Source organism: Diabrotica virgifera, chromosome 2, assembly GCF_917563875.1.
Source record: "Diabrotica virgifera virgifera chromosome 2, PGI_DIABVI_V3a".
Classification (NCBI taxonomy): domain Eukaryota; kingdom Metazoa; phylum Arthropoda; class Insecta; order Coleoptera; family Chrysomelidae; genus Diabrotica; species Diabrotica virgifera.
In genome coordinates this window covers 27223626-27237557 of record NC_065444.1, presented here as the reverse complement: position 1 = coordinate 27237557, position 13932 = coordinate 27223626, and the positions used below count along the sequence as shown (strand labels likewise).

General features: G+C 32.3%; 1 protein-coding gene across 10 annotated transcripts in view; it reads left to right on the top strand.

The window, feature by feature from the left end:
* The first annotated feature begins 587 nt into the window (after nt 1-587).
* LOC114332935 (transmembrane protein KIAA1109 homolog) overlaps nt 588-13932 on the top strand; it is a 168874-nt gene continuing 155529 nt past the window's right edge. For all 10 annotated transcript variants that reach the window (XM_028282734.2, XM_028282733.2, XM_028282737.2 and 7 more), the window contains exons 1-8: nt 588-989; nt 2697-2840; nt 2938-3212; nt 3455-3824; nt 4996-5240; nt 7151-7391; nt 9691-9956; nt 11596-11753. In XM_028282734.2, the coding sequence (XP_028138535.2) occupies nt 755-989; nt 2697-2840; nt 2938-3212; nt 3455-3824; nt 4996-5240; nt 7151-7391; nt 9691-9956; nt 11596-11753 (1934 nt within the window). In that variant the 5' untranslated portion in view covers nt 588-754. The remainder of the gene's footprint in view (nt 990-2696; nt 2841-2937; nt 3213-3454; nt 3825-4995; nt 5241-7150; nt 7392-9690; nt 9957-11595; nt 11754-13932) is intronic.

The window sequence follows — 13932 nt, the reverse complement described above, 5'->3', positions numbered from 1 at the left end:
TCTAAGGTCACTGCCTTAGACAAGGGTCACTGCCAGGGTTGCCATATTACACGAATTATCGTGTAATTACACGATTTGTTCCTATTTTACACGATTACACGAATCAAGTACGAAATCTTACGATTTTTACCATTAAAAATTTTCAGTAGTATTTTTAATACATTTTTATTAAAATTCACTTAATACTTCCCTGTATTGTTTAAAAATTACTTTGCAAAGAAAGATAAATCCTCGGAAATTTGTAATCTATACTTTCATGCCTAATCATAACATACCATAATGATAACATAAACATCATTGGGAGAGTCTCAAGTTAAGTACTCATTTACACTAAAGTAAAATATAGGGGAATCCCCTGAAAATATTAGGAAAGTATAAATATTAGCCAGTCACCAACCGTTCTTGAATGGTTCCGCGCATGCGCGATAGCGAATAATTATGCGCAGTAACACAGTTTTCGTTACTGCGCAGACCCGTAACCATTCAAGGACGGTTTATTAAGCATTTTCCGACTTTACACGATTTTACACGATTTTCAGTAGTCGAGTTTCACGATTTCTACTTCACTTCATCTGGCAACCCTGGTCACTGCAGTAAAGTGCAGTAAAGTGATAAATGTCAAAATGGGTCAAAAGTTAAATGTAATAATAAAAACAGTGTAAAGTAAAATATATCTTACGTGTATATTGTATAAAATGTAGTTTAGGTGTAAATAAATAAAAACATACATCCTAGTGCAGCAAAGTGATTAAAAATGGGGTCCACTCTACCTCCCATGGAGTATTTTACTCCTGCGCCCAATATAACAACAAAACATTTAAATCTAGAAGATATTAAAATGGATTCTAATTTTGCTATGCTGCTTTGCAGTTTGGTTTTTGCAGTTTCTTGGGTCATTTATATTACTTATTATAACTCCAGGGTTATGGGGTATATAATTACAAAAGTAGTTAATAAATTATTCATTGGAGAAGGTTACTTTAAAATAGGTGAGTTTGTTTAACCCCTGTATGGATTTTTATTTTTGAACTTTGTTAGTTTATTTATATATGACAAGTCTGTCGATACTCCTCACGAATGTACAAGTAGTGTTGACGGAATGTACAGGTAGTGTTGTCGGTATTGTTAACTACCAACCATTACTATTAGTAGGAGATAATCTGCCCCCAATTTTTGGAGCCCTTTGTAAGACACATTTTAGAGAATTGGTGTTCTTTCTAATATGTATCATTCTTGGTTTTATATTCACAATCATTCTTTTTACTTGATTGTAAATTTGTCTTTCTCACTAGACTACATTTTGTACTTTCTTCAATCTTTTTTGACTTGATTCTTGATTTCATGAGTCTTTTAGTGTTATTTTGACTTTTTGTTTTGGTGTTATAATAATAACAGGTGGCTGCGTTGACTTTGTCATAACATACTGTGGCAAAGTTTCACTATGGGTCATTTTATGCCTCTTAACACACTCATTGTAAGTTTATAAACATCTCTAAATGCAGAGAAGGTGTTTGTTTATTATTTTACATGAGAGAATATTTTTTATTTATTTGTTATTTATAGTATAATATGCTAATTTTGAACATGCCTATTATTATTTCCATAATTAAATTAATTAAAAATATATTACATATTACTTAAGATTGTCTTATTTTTTTTTCTATGGTTTATCTGTGTTATCACTTACTTATCAAAATTAATGTGAAATTAGTTGTCAAAGCCAAGATCAATAGGGATAACAATGTACCTATTTGTTCAATTACTCAATTTATGTAACTGTGATAACAATATCTGTTTACAAATAAATCTCTTAATGACGAAACATAATCTTCTTTACATGCCATCTCTGTGATGAGGTTGACAATCATCTAAACCAAGCTAAACATAATACAGAGGATATAGGTTTGTTCTAGCAAACAGTCAAACTAGTCAGAAACCGTTAGCAAACAGTTGGTCAGTGAGAGAACATAATATAGTCACCAGTGCTATCCCCTCTACTCGTACTGGTCCACTATTCGCTGATGGTTTCAAACCGTTTGAAACTGATGCTAGAACAAACCTTATGTTAAACTGTTTTATTGTAACAACTCATTCCAGAGATCTTTGGTTCAATGTAAAAAATTCTTCAAATGATAAGGATTTAGACACCATTAATATTTTAGCTGCTATCAAAAATTACAGTAAAAGTACAATGGCAACAACTATTGTAGCTACCAAACACTGCTGTTTAAAGATTAAAGCACAATTGAATGGGTCGTTTGAGACCCCTTTTTTCTTTTTCTGCTTATTGGTCTGCAGCTTTTATCATGGCTGTTTGTATTAGTTTCCATTCCTCCTCTAAATTCCTTGGTGTGATTGTTCTCAATCACTTGTTTATTTCTTCCTCTATTCTTTTTGCTACCTCTTTATCTTGGGGCTACTGTACTTGGTATTTATTCTGTTGTTTTCTTTTCTTGGTTGTTTTCGAATTTCTTTCCAAGTTTGATTATTTTTAATATATAGCCACAGTCAGCATCTTAAAATATGTTGTTAACTTTATGAAAAACTTCATTGACAACTTCATCAACAATATTACATTTTGAACTTTCATTTCCTAAAAAATAGTTTGCCAGGTTTTGTAAAGTCAAGGATGATGATATACTTTTATTAAAATACACTGTTAATTGTTTCAAGTGGTAATATATTTTATCTTTTAGGGTCTTTAACTCTAAATGCCTTATCTGGCAAAATAATGTTTAGAGATTTAGTCTACATCACCCACGATTACACGCTACGAATTCAAGATGGGTATCTAATTTTTAGATGGTGGAGGTCTTATGTTCCCAAAGATGTTAGTGAAGGTATGTATGCTGTTATGTTAACAAACTGGTGGTATCTGAAAAAACAAGTTTGCACTTGTGCGGTATGAATTATTTCTGTTAATATGTATTTTTTTAGATCTTTCTCATTCAGATACAAGACTTTCTGTGATGCTGAATGTGTTTGAATTACATGTTTATAATCGTTCTGATCTTTACTCAAGGCTAGAAAAAGTTTTTGGTTTATCTCCTGGTATGTTCCCCAATAACGATAAATATGATGCGGAAGCAGAAAGAAATGAGAATGAAGCCCAAGTTGTACCAAAAAAAGACAAGAAAAAACCGAAACCTGAAGCTGCAATGGCAAAAACATGGAGAGATTTAATACCTGTTATAAAATGTGATGTATCTTCTGTAAGTATATATTGCATTGTTTTACGACCTGTCTTAATAGGTTTGCTCCAACATGCAATTTTTGTACATCCCAGAAATCGTCACGAAACTGCTTGTACCATTTTTTTATGTGCATGTTCATTTATATCATTTGATGACAGTAATTCGAAAACCGATGTCGGAATGGTTATCTAATAACTGACATAATTTAATCATAACCTACTAATACCTTTATCTTCATTATTCCATTGCAATCTTTTCAGAGTCGTGTTGTCTTTGGAAACCGCCTAGTACCAACCACTTTAAGTATAACATTTGAGGAGTCACACTTTGTCTACTCCACCAAACCTGCGGTATGTACTCTAGATAGATTCATGCACTTCGTCAAATGCAAGGCAGAGAACGTTAAAGTTATGTTAGCTCCAAGCATCAAATATACAGGAATGCTTGATGAGCCACCAAGATATATGGGTGAAGGATTTGTGTTGATGTCCACAAATGATGTAGAATTGTATTTTTATATGGATGAGCCAGGTTTGGTGCCAGAGGAGCCTGTTTTGATTACTCTAGCCAATGGAGAAATCGTAGAACCTAGCCCTCCTCAATGGGGCGTAGATATTAAATGTGGAAAAGGTATGTTTATAAATTTTGTTTACTATTTACTCAGATTTTATATGTACACTCACCGGCACAAAATTCCGCCACCAAAATTTTTGATTAAGTTTGACAATTTATTATTTGTGCTCCGATTTTCAACATTTTTGCACCAGTTTCTAGGTACATGTATTGTTATCATTTGGTATTATTCCGGTAACACAAAAATTTTGCTTACATGGCATTATACAGGGGTGAATGGAAACATTGTATTTTCTCCTAACTTTAAAAAATTCTGTGGAAAAATGGAAGAGCTGATTTTGTTTCATAGTCCTCTCAAATTATCTCGGAGGCATCACTAAAAATTTTGTTTTTGAATTATCTGAATATCTCTTTTCTTGTAAGAGCTGTACCATTTTTTGTAACTAAAAACTCTGATGGTCTCATAAAATAGAGGTTGGATTGATAAGATTAGAATGGCCTGCATGCAGCCCAGATCTCAATCCTATTGAGCATTTATGGGATGAATTCAAAAAGCTATTCGTCGTCATCCTAGGCCTCCAGAAAATTTGGTACAGTTATGGCTCTGGTAGAGGAATATTGGGCTATTCCCCAGGCAAGGATAACACATCTTTATTCGATGTCAAACAGATTGCGAGCAGTCGTTTCCGCAAGAGGTGGACATACTTGCTATTGAATTGTTTGATTTAGTTGTTATTTTTTTTTTGTTAATTTTAGTGCGTTTGATATTTTTAATTAAAAAAACCTTCAAAGCTGTGTTTTCATTTACATCTCTTACAAGAAAGAGATATTCAGATAATTCAAAAAACAAAACCTTAGTGATACCTAAAGGATAATACAAAAGAAGTATGAAACAAAATCAGCCCTCTTTGTTTTCCACAGAATTTTTTAAAGTTAGGAGAAAATACAACGCTTCCATTCACCCCCGTATAATGCCATCTAAGCAAAAAAATTTTGTTACCGGAATAATAACAAACGACATCAATATATATACCTACAAACTGATGCAAGAATCTTGAAAATCGGAGTACAAATAAAAAAGTTATAGATTGTCAAACTTAATCAAAAATTTTGGGTGGTGGAATTTTGTGCCGGTGACTGTATATTTAAAATTGAAAATTTTTGAAAGGCTTAATAACATAACTATTAACGTTTTGAAAGTGGATGTATTGATTTGTATCCATTATAGGTACTGACTTCAGTTATGGACCTTGGGCAGATCGGCAACGAGAACATCTTTTTAAATTTTTCTATCCTCAAGATTTTTTGCCCATGGAAGTTACAGTGCCCCCAAAACCGGGCGAAAAAAGACAAATGCAATCATTTGATGTAAGATTGTTAATGCAGAATGAGGCGACGATTGATATCCTGTTCACCAAAGACAAAGAAACGAATGCTGTACATATTAACGTTGGTGCTGGAAGCTATTTAGAGGTGAGTTATTCAAATAGTTAAAACATTTCTTCTTCTTCCGCTTTTTCCCATTCTAGCTCGCCATTTTCGTCCTCCACACAAGTCTGTTCTGTCAGTCACCTTTTCTAAGGTCTCTGTACCATACCATTTCCTATGTATGTTTTTCATCTTATAACAGGTCTTCCTCTCAGTCTTCTTCCCGGTGGGTTCCAGTCCAATATTATTTTCGACCACCTGTGCTCTGGCATTCTTTGTACATGTCTGTACCACTTCTGGGCTCTGTTTTCCAACTTTTCTTGTAAATGAGCATTCTACTTCCATTTTGTTCCATATTTCATACAGAGCGTATACATTATTGCGAATCAAATTGTATAAACCAATCAAAACAAACAAAAAAAAAATGTTTACTTTAAGATTATAAATATCCCGTATCAGATAATATGCGGTATTTGCTGTGAGCTCGTATGTAGAGGGGATACTTCAAAGTTCGTGAGCGCCAGTAGTGACAAGTCAGAATGAGTCTGTCAAAAGACAGAATCCAATCAGAAAATCGCTGCCTATTTGCACTGGATAAGCTTATAAAATCAAAAAATCTTACAAGAAGTTCCAAGATCAAAATCTACAAATCCATCGTCAAACCTGTACTAACATATGGTTGCGAAACACGGACCATGACCAAATCAAACGAAGAAAAGCTCAGACGTTTTGAACGAAAAATACTTAGAAAAATTTTCGGACCTCACCACGAAATTAACACAAACCAGTATAGGATCAGAACCAACTTCGAATTAACTCTACAATGACACCGATATTGTCCAAGAAATTAAATCACAGCGACTAAGATGGGCAGGCCACGTACACAGACTTCATAACTACATAACCACGTAACAAGAGAGACTTGTAAGACTGGTATGGGAGGAGATTCCTACAGGCAAAAGACCACTCGGACATCCCAGAATGCGATGGAGAGATAACATCCAAGCAGATCTCCGAAAAATGAACATCCCATTTGACCCTAGGTTGATGGAAGATCGAACAAATTGGAAGAATGTTGTAAAGTCAGCCAGGACCCAGCCAGGGTTGTAGCGCTACGGGATGAGTAGTGACAAGTCGGTGAACTTCGGTTGGAAATTTGACATAAATGTCAAAGTGAATAATTTAAAACATTGAAATTAAAAACATTAATAGGAAAAACTATTAGTTGGCCCAAGCTGTGGCATTTATTTTTACCTTAAATATACTTACTTTTTCAATACTAAAATTTGGTTTTTTAACATTTTATAATATAATTAATCTATTAATCTAGCGCCATCTATACGATAATTATGAAAGTATCGAAAGTAGGAAAGAAAGAAACTAATATTCGCAGTCACTATAACGTCAAAATGATACGAGGCTGTCCATTAATCACTTGAGGCTCGAAAGGTGGGGAGGGGTCAATAAACAATCACGAATAATCACAATACACGTGATATATGGGGTCTTAAACCTCACAATGTATCACCAAGGGGGAGGGGGGTTAAAAAAGGCCAAAAAAGCATCATGTGATTAATGGACGACCCCTAAGTAAAATCTTAAAAAAATAATAATTAATCCTAAATTCTTTACTTACTGATATTAACCATCGATTATAATCTAATTACTTCATTGCGTTGTAAATATTATATGATAAGAATTAAATAATAAGTCATTTTTCTCATTTCCAACCGAAGTTACACTAGTAAACCGCTAGTTGGCAATACCAGCGAAGCTCACAGCGAATATGTAGAAAAAAAAACAATTGATGAAATCAGCACCTGATAATTATGGGAGGAACTGTTAAAAATGAAGTTGGAAGTTATTTGAACAGTTGCAAAATAACGGCAATTGAATATACTTGAACAGAATATAATTTTTAAGATAAGATTTAAATTTGATTTACTTGTGTGCAGGTTACAATTCCATGGGTGACTACAGCAGAAGGATATACAACAGTGATAAAAGGCCAACTTCTACATCTTGAATCTACAACTAGTCTGCAATTTCGTGATTTCGTGGAAAGTGAAACGTTAGAATTTTCAGTTTTATGTCATTATCCAATAGTGTGGAACGATCATCAGTTGTGGGAAGTCAACCTTACAGGATGCAAGGCCACTATTAATCTTATTTTCTTCCACAAATGGTTTTTCACAGGTAAATACAGCTCCTGAAGCGAACCATGGCCGATGACAGACGCTCTCGTCGGTCATAAACCCATGATACAATAACCCAAGATACGATACGCAGCGTTCCTAATTTCGTTCAGGTCGCGCATGACGTCACGTTGTGAGTATATCCTTTAAATTTCGAATGCATTTCCATTATGATTTGGGAATTTTAGCTTTTAATATCAGTTGTGAAATTTTCTAGAAGTGCTGTTTTGTTTAGTATGATTAAATATAATTATTGAGAACATAATCTAATAATAGAAATCAATTACAAACATGATTTTTTGATTATTAGGCAAGATACTTCTAATTATACAGTGTGGAAGGCACTTGTAGAATAAAATTATTTCTGTCCTTGTTTCGAAACGTCGATTTTTAAATAAATACCTTCACTTTTTAAACACAAATTTAAATTTACAGGGTGATTCATAAAAGTCAAACAGAGTCCATAAGCTTTATTTTCAATAGAACACCCTGTATATTTTTATATTTTTAAAAGCTGCTTAATAACCTGATTTCAACTAACTATATCATGTAGGGTGAATTATGAACAATACAGGATGAAATTTTGAAATTATTAACTATGGAAACCACTTATGGAATAAAATTGTTTGTGTCCTTATTTTAAAAAATTATAAAAAATGCAGGAACAGGTCAACTTTTAAATTTAAATGGGCGCTTTACAAACATGGATTTAAATTTACGGGGTGATTTACGCAAGTACAGCAGTCCATGATTCATTATTTTTAATGGATCACCCTGTATATTTTTATGTGCTTAGAAGCTATTTTATAACTTCATCTCAAAAAAATGTATTATTAGGGTCCATTATGAATAATACAAGGTGAAATTTTGAAAAGGTGAAATTTTTAAGATTAAAAAGGGTTCAAGGCAGGTTTTGTTTATATTCGATTCAGAGTTGGACTACCATCTCCATATAGCAACTATTTCAGCATCCTTATGCATCATCAGTGAAGATTATGCAGTTTTAAATTATTCATAAATTTCGTCAAGACATTAAAAATACAAAACCAAAAAAAAATAAATATTATTTATACTTAGTTTAGAAAATGTATGCCTTTATTTAGCTAATTTTAAAAATACTATTATTATATACTGTATCTACTATTATTTAAAGTATGATAAATTATTAGATAATTTCAAAATTTTATGTAGGTACCTATTTAATATCTAATAGGTCCTATACAATACACTTTTTTGTGATGAAGTTATTTAGTAAATTCCAAAAACATAAAAATATACAGGGTGTTTCATTACAATAGACTTGTGTGGATCACCCCGTATATTTTAATTAATGTTTAAAGAGAGCATATCTAAATTTAAAAGTTGACGTATCCTAGCGTTTTTTTATAATTTTCTAAAATAAGGACACAAACAATTTTATTTCATAAGTGGTTTCCATACACTGTAATTCCAAAATTTCACCCTGTATTATTCATAATACACCATACATGATATGGGTCGTTAAAATCAGGCTGTTAAGTAGCTTTTAATAATATAAAAATATATAGGGTGTTCCATTTTAGGGTGTACCCTGTTTAAATTTAAATTTAGGTTTAAAAAGCGTACATTTATATATAAAAATGAACGGGTCTCAGCGTTTTTAAAAAAAAAATTAAAACACAGAAACACACATTTTTTTTAAAGGACAGAAATAATTTTATTCCATAAGTGGCTCCACCCTATATATAATACATGTATTATACACCCTGTATAATACATGTACTGACGATGAAATAAAGGTAACAATAAAATTGTAATGTGTTAAATGATAAAAAAAGTTAAAGCTGCGATAGTCATGAAGCCCATCAGTTATATTTTTTTATTACTTAAGTTCTCTTATTCATTAATTATATTTATGATCACACCTCCTAATGACTATTCAAATCTAACTATGAATATAATATTTTTGATAAAAGTGTAACAAATTATAAGTAAAATTCACCTTAAACACAAAAATAAACAGTGTTTACTATACGACAACACTGAATATAATGCTGTTCTACTCACAGAGTGACGTAGCTACGTAGGCCCCGCCCACCTACTCCATGTCATATCTTCTGTTATTGTATCATGTCATAAACCCACCTAATCTTTATGGAGACAGGGTTTCTCTCACCGGCTATGGTTCGCTCCGGAAGGTGTACATTTGTGTAATTAATCATGCATAAAATTGAAACATGTTCTCCCAGATTTCCTAAACATTTGTCGACCATAGATGTTTCGTGCTGTGCCTTTCATTATTTTTTTTTATTAATTTTTAGATTTAATTAATGATTGGTCTTCAAAACAACGACCCGATCTTCTGCATTTTGTTCCCTATACCTGGAGATTTGGATTAACGTTAAAACATTGTGAGCTATTAACTCTAGTCAATCAATATAACTGGATAGATTGCAGTAGCGTCGGACAAAGAAGTAGATTGGAAAACACTCAGTTTGCGCTATGTGCTCATTTTCTCCATCTTTCTTTTGATTTACCATTTGACGAGTTTTTACCAGAAACTGTACCAGTTAATCTTTCAATTCAGGTAAGAAGCATTTGGATTTATTAGAGTTAGTAATTATCGACTGTGCAACTATGTTGTATAGCGCTACAGAATACCTAGTATTCAAATATCGGAACAGCGATCTACGGTTTGAAATTAAACGACATTTATTTCGGAAAATTCGATATTTCGTTGAATATTTATTTTTTTCAACTTTATCAGCTACTGACTACAAAAGTAAAATTTGTGCACCCCATACAAATTTTATGGGGGTTTTGTTCCCTTAAACCCCCCCAAACTTTTGTGTACGTTCCAATTAAATTATTATTGTGGCACTATTAGTTAAACACATTATTTTTAAAACTTTTTTGCCTCTTAGTACTTTTTCGATAAGCCAGTGTTTATCGAGATATTTTGAATATTTGTCGAATCCACCACATATTTGTATATGGTTAAGTACGGTTATAGAGACCTGTTAATAATCTGAAAATTTATTTATAATTTACATTTTTAGGTATATTTTGAAAAAGAAGCTACATCTCGATAAAAGGTGACTTATGAACAAAAGACTAAGAGACAAAAGTTTTAAAAACACTGTGTTTAACTAATGGTACCACAATAATAGTTTAATTGGAACGTACACAAACATTAGGGGGGTTTAAAGGAACAAAACCCCCATAAAATTTTTACGTAAATATATTGAAAAAGAAGCCGCATCTCAATAAAAACTGGCTTATCGAAAAAATACTAAGAGGCAAAAAAGTTTTAAAAACGTTGTGTTTAACTAATGGTACCACAATAATGAATTAATTGGAACGTACACAAAAGTTTGGGGGGGGTTTAAGGGAACAAAATCCCCATAAATTTTTTATGGGGTGGACAAATTTCACTATAATTTTGTTTTAAGATGTTCCTGACATAAGAATTATACATGTCCATTTTCAATAAAAAATCTCTAATAGTTTTCGATATATTGAAAAAAATCGATTTTCATTTTGTAACTTCAAAGGGCTGTAACTTTTTTTGTGAGCACATTTGTACTAAGGTAAGTTAGGTTCAATCGAACTATTTTTGACCCCAGAATGTGTGGTATAATTTATGACCATTCTTTTCGGGACACCCTGTATGACAGATACTTGCAAGTTAAATAACATGTATTGCAATATTTTAAAATTCTGATCAACTAAAAATATCTAACATGTGCTTCGATAATAAAACTAGTGTTTTACTGCCGATAGAATTAGTTTCATAAAATAAAATACATTTCGTAAGTGAAAATGTAGCACAAAGTGCCAAAATATTAGTTTTGTGGAAACGCCCGGGTTTTACTTTAAGATGCCTGTCACTTGACACGTACACGATCTTGTGGCGTTATTTAGAACTACTTTCTGAGTAGTTGTGAAGTTAGCCCACTTTATACAGCATCGGGCTTGGCACATAGACCAATTTTAAGCACTAAAAATATTTTTTCGATTTTTTACACTTAGCCCGATTTTTACTTACGTGATACAAATAGTATTATGTTATGTTTGTCTCTAATTGTAACTTAATTTGTAGTTAGTTCCTGATAAAGTTGAAAAAATAAACATTCAACACAATATCGAATTTTTCGAAATAAATGTAGTTTAATTTCAAGCCGCAGACCTCTCTCCCGATATTTAAACAATATTCTGTATTTTAGGGAGAAAGTATAGATTTGAGTCTTTTTATCCCGGAATTCCATACTAGTCGAAATATAGTATTAGCTTTAGAAAAACACGCTAAAGTTTTATCGAAAGATGGATCTACAACCAAAAAGACCGAGGCCATACCAAAATGGAGAAATATTTGCCAAAAAAGGTAAGATTGCAATTTACTATGAATACCTATACACTGTGGGCCGAAATAAAGGAGTACATTTTTTAGTTGAAAATAACTGATTTGTTTTTTGGGCGATTTAATTTCTTTTTGCAGGGCTAATAGCCTAACATATCCTCAACATGATTGCGAATTTGGAAACAAAAATAACGTACAGGGTTGCATTTATAAAAAAATTTATGTAACGGTGCATTTGAGCTCGTTGCAAATAAAAACTGTCTTCGCTAAAATTGAACTAATATGCTTTTTTAGTAAACTATTCAGAACACTTCAGTAAAAAGGAAATTTTTCAAAATTACCGGATTCGCCAAATATCATTTTTTTTTATTTAAATAATGTTCAGAACACGCCTTCGCCATAGAATTTTAAAAAATCCCGAATTTGTAAAATATAATTTTTTACTTAAATTAGGAAATCTTATTCGAGTATTTTTCTAATATGTTCACCAGAACGAAACAATCTTAACACTACATCACATCTTTTCCATCGTTTTTGCCTCATATTAGCAGTAATTTTTGTTAAATATCTTAAGAATTTCTCAAACGCTCAAATATGTTAATTGTACTTAGTAAGCCATGACTGCTTAAGTTACCATGGAATTTGTTTGACATTTATAGTTAAATAAGTAAACTGCCCAGTTCATATTGCCACTTTTAAGCAAAGAGGACAGAGTATTAATTAAAATTTAATTATATTTAATATTACCGTGAAAAATATAATTATGGTGTAAGAAAAATTGTAGATGCATTTCCTGAGAAAAATTTCCATATTGGAACGATAGGAAAGTTCTTAAGACATCTAAGGGAAACCCATGGGTCTATTGAACATAAAAGTGGAAGAGGAAGGAAGCGAAGCTCAAGAACTTAAGAAAATATTGTTAGAGTAAGGGTTGTTTTAGGAAATGTGCAACCTGGCCAATCTGTTGAAACAAGGAAAATCGCAAAAGAAACTAGGATTTTCCGCACATCAGTTCGAAGAATCATCAAAGAAGATTGCCATCTTAAAGTATTTAAAAAAGTTTACTGCCAAAGACTTTACTAACAATGTAAGAGAAAAATGACTGGAAAGATGTAACGTTCTACTAAGAAGATTCCGCTCTCGTGAAGACATTAGAAAAATATGGTTTTTAGATGAAAACATGTTTTATTTACGGCCTCCTAAAAATATAAAAATATCCAAAATAATAGGGTGTATTCTGATGTACAATTTAAAAGAAAAATTCCTCTAGAGCATCTTTTAATTGCAAAAGGTCATTTCTGAAAAGGTGTATTGGTCTCTGTTGCAGTATCCATGTAGGGAAAATCTCGTCAGATTTTTGTTGATGCCGGGGTAAAACTTAATTCAGATACATATCAAGAACAAATCTTGCAGCACCTATTACCTGAAATTGGAGAAGTATGCTATAATTACACTTTCCAGCAGGATGGTGCTCCTTCGCACACTTCCCACAATACAAGGATATTCTTGAGTGAAAATTGCCCGGACTATATTGAGCCAGAGATGTGGCCACCTAACAGCCCAGAATTAAATCAGGTTGACTATTCAATTTGGGCAATTTTCGAACAAAATTTGTATGACGGACAACAATTCGAAACCATCGAACAGCTCATAGAACGAATGTAGTTTGTTTGGAACAATTTTGAATAGGGTGTAATAAATGGGGCTATCAATTCATGGCGCAGACAACTTCAAGAAGTGGTAAGCAATAATGGTGGCCACATTCATAATATTTTAGTCTAAGTTTTAAAATTAATAAACTGTTTTCATAAATGTGTTATTTGTTAAAATGTTATATTTTCCTAATTTAATAAAAAAATGATATTTTGCGAATCCGGTAATTTTGAAAAATTTCCTTTTTACTGAAGTGTTCTGGATAGTTAACCTACCAAAAGAGCATATCAGTTCAATTTTAGCTAAGACAGTTTTCATTTGCAACGAGCCCAAATGCAACGTTTCATAAATTTTTTTATAAGTCCGACCCTGTACATTATTTTGGCTTCCAAATTTGCAGTCATGTTGAGGACATGTTAGGCTATTAGCCCTGCAAAAAGAAAGTAAATCGCCCAAAAAGCAAAAAAGTTATTTTCAACTAAAAAATGTACTCCTTTATTTCGGCCCACAGTGTATATCTCTTTGTTTTTTACTTTAGTCTTTAAGTCTT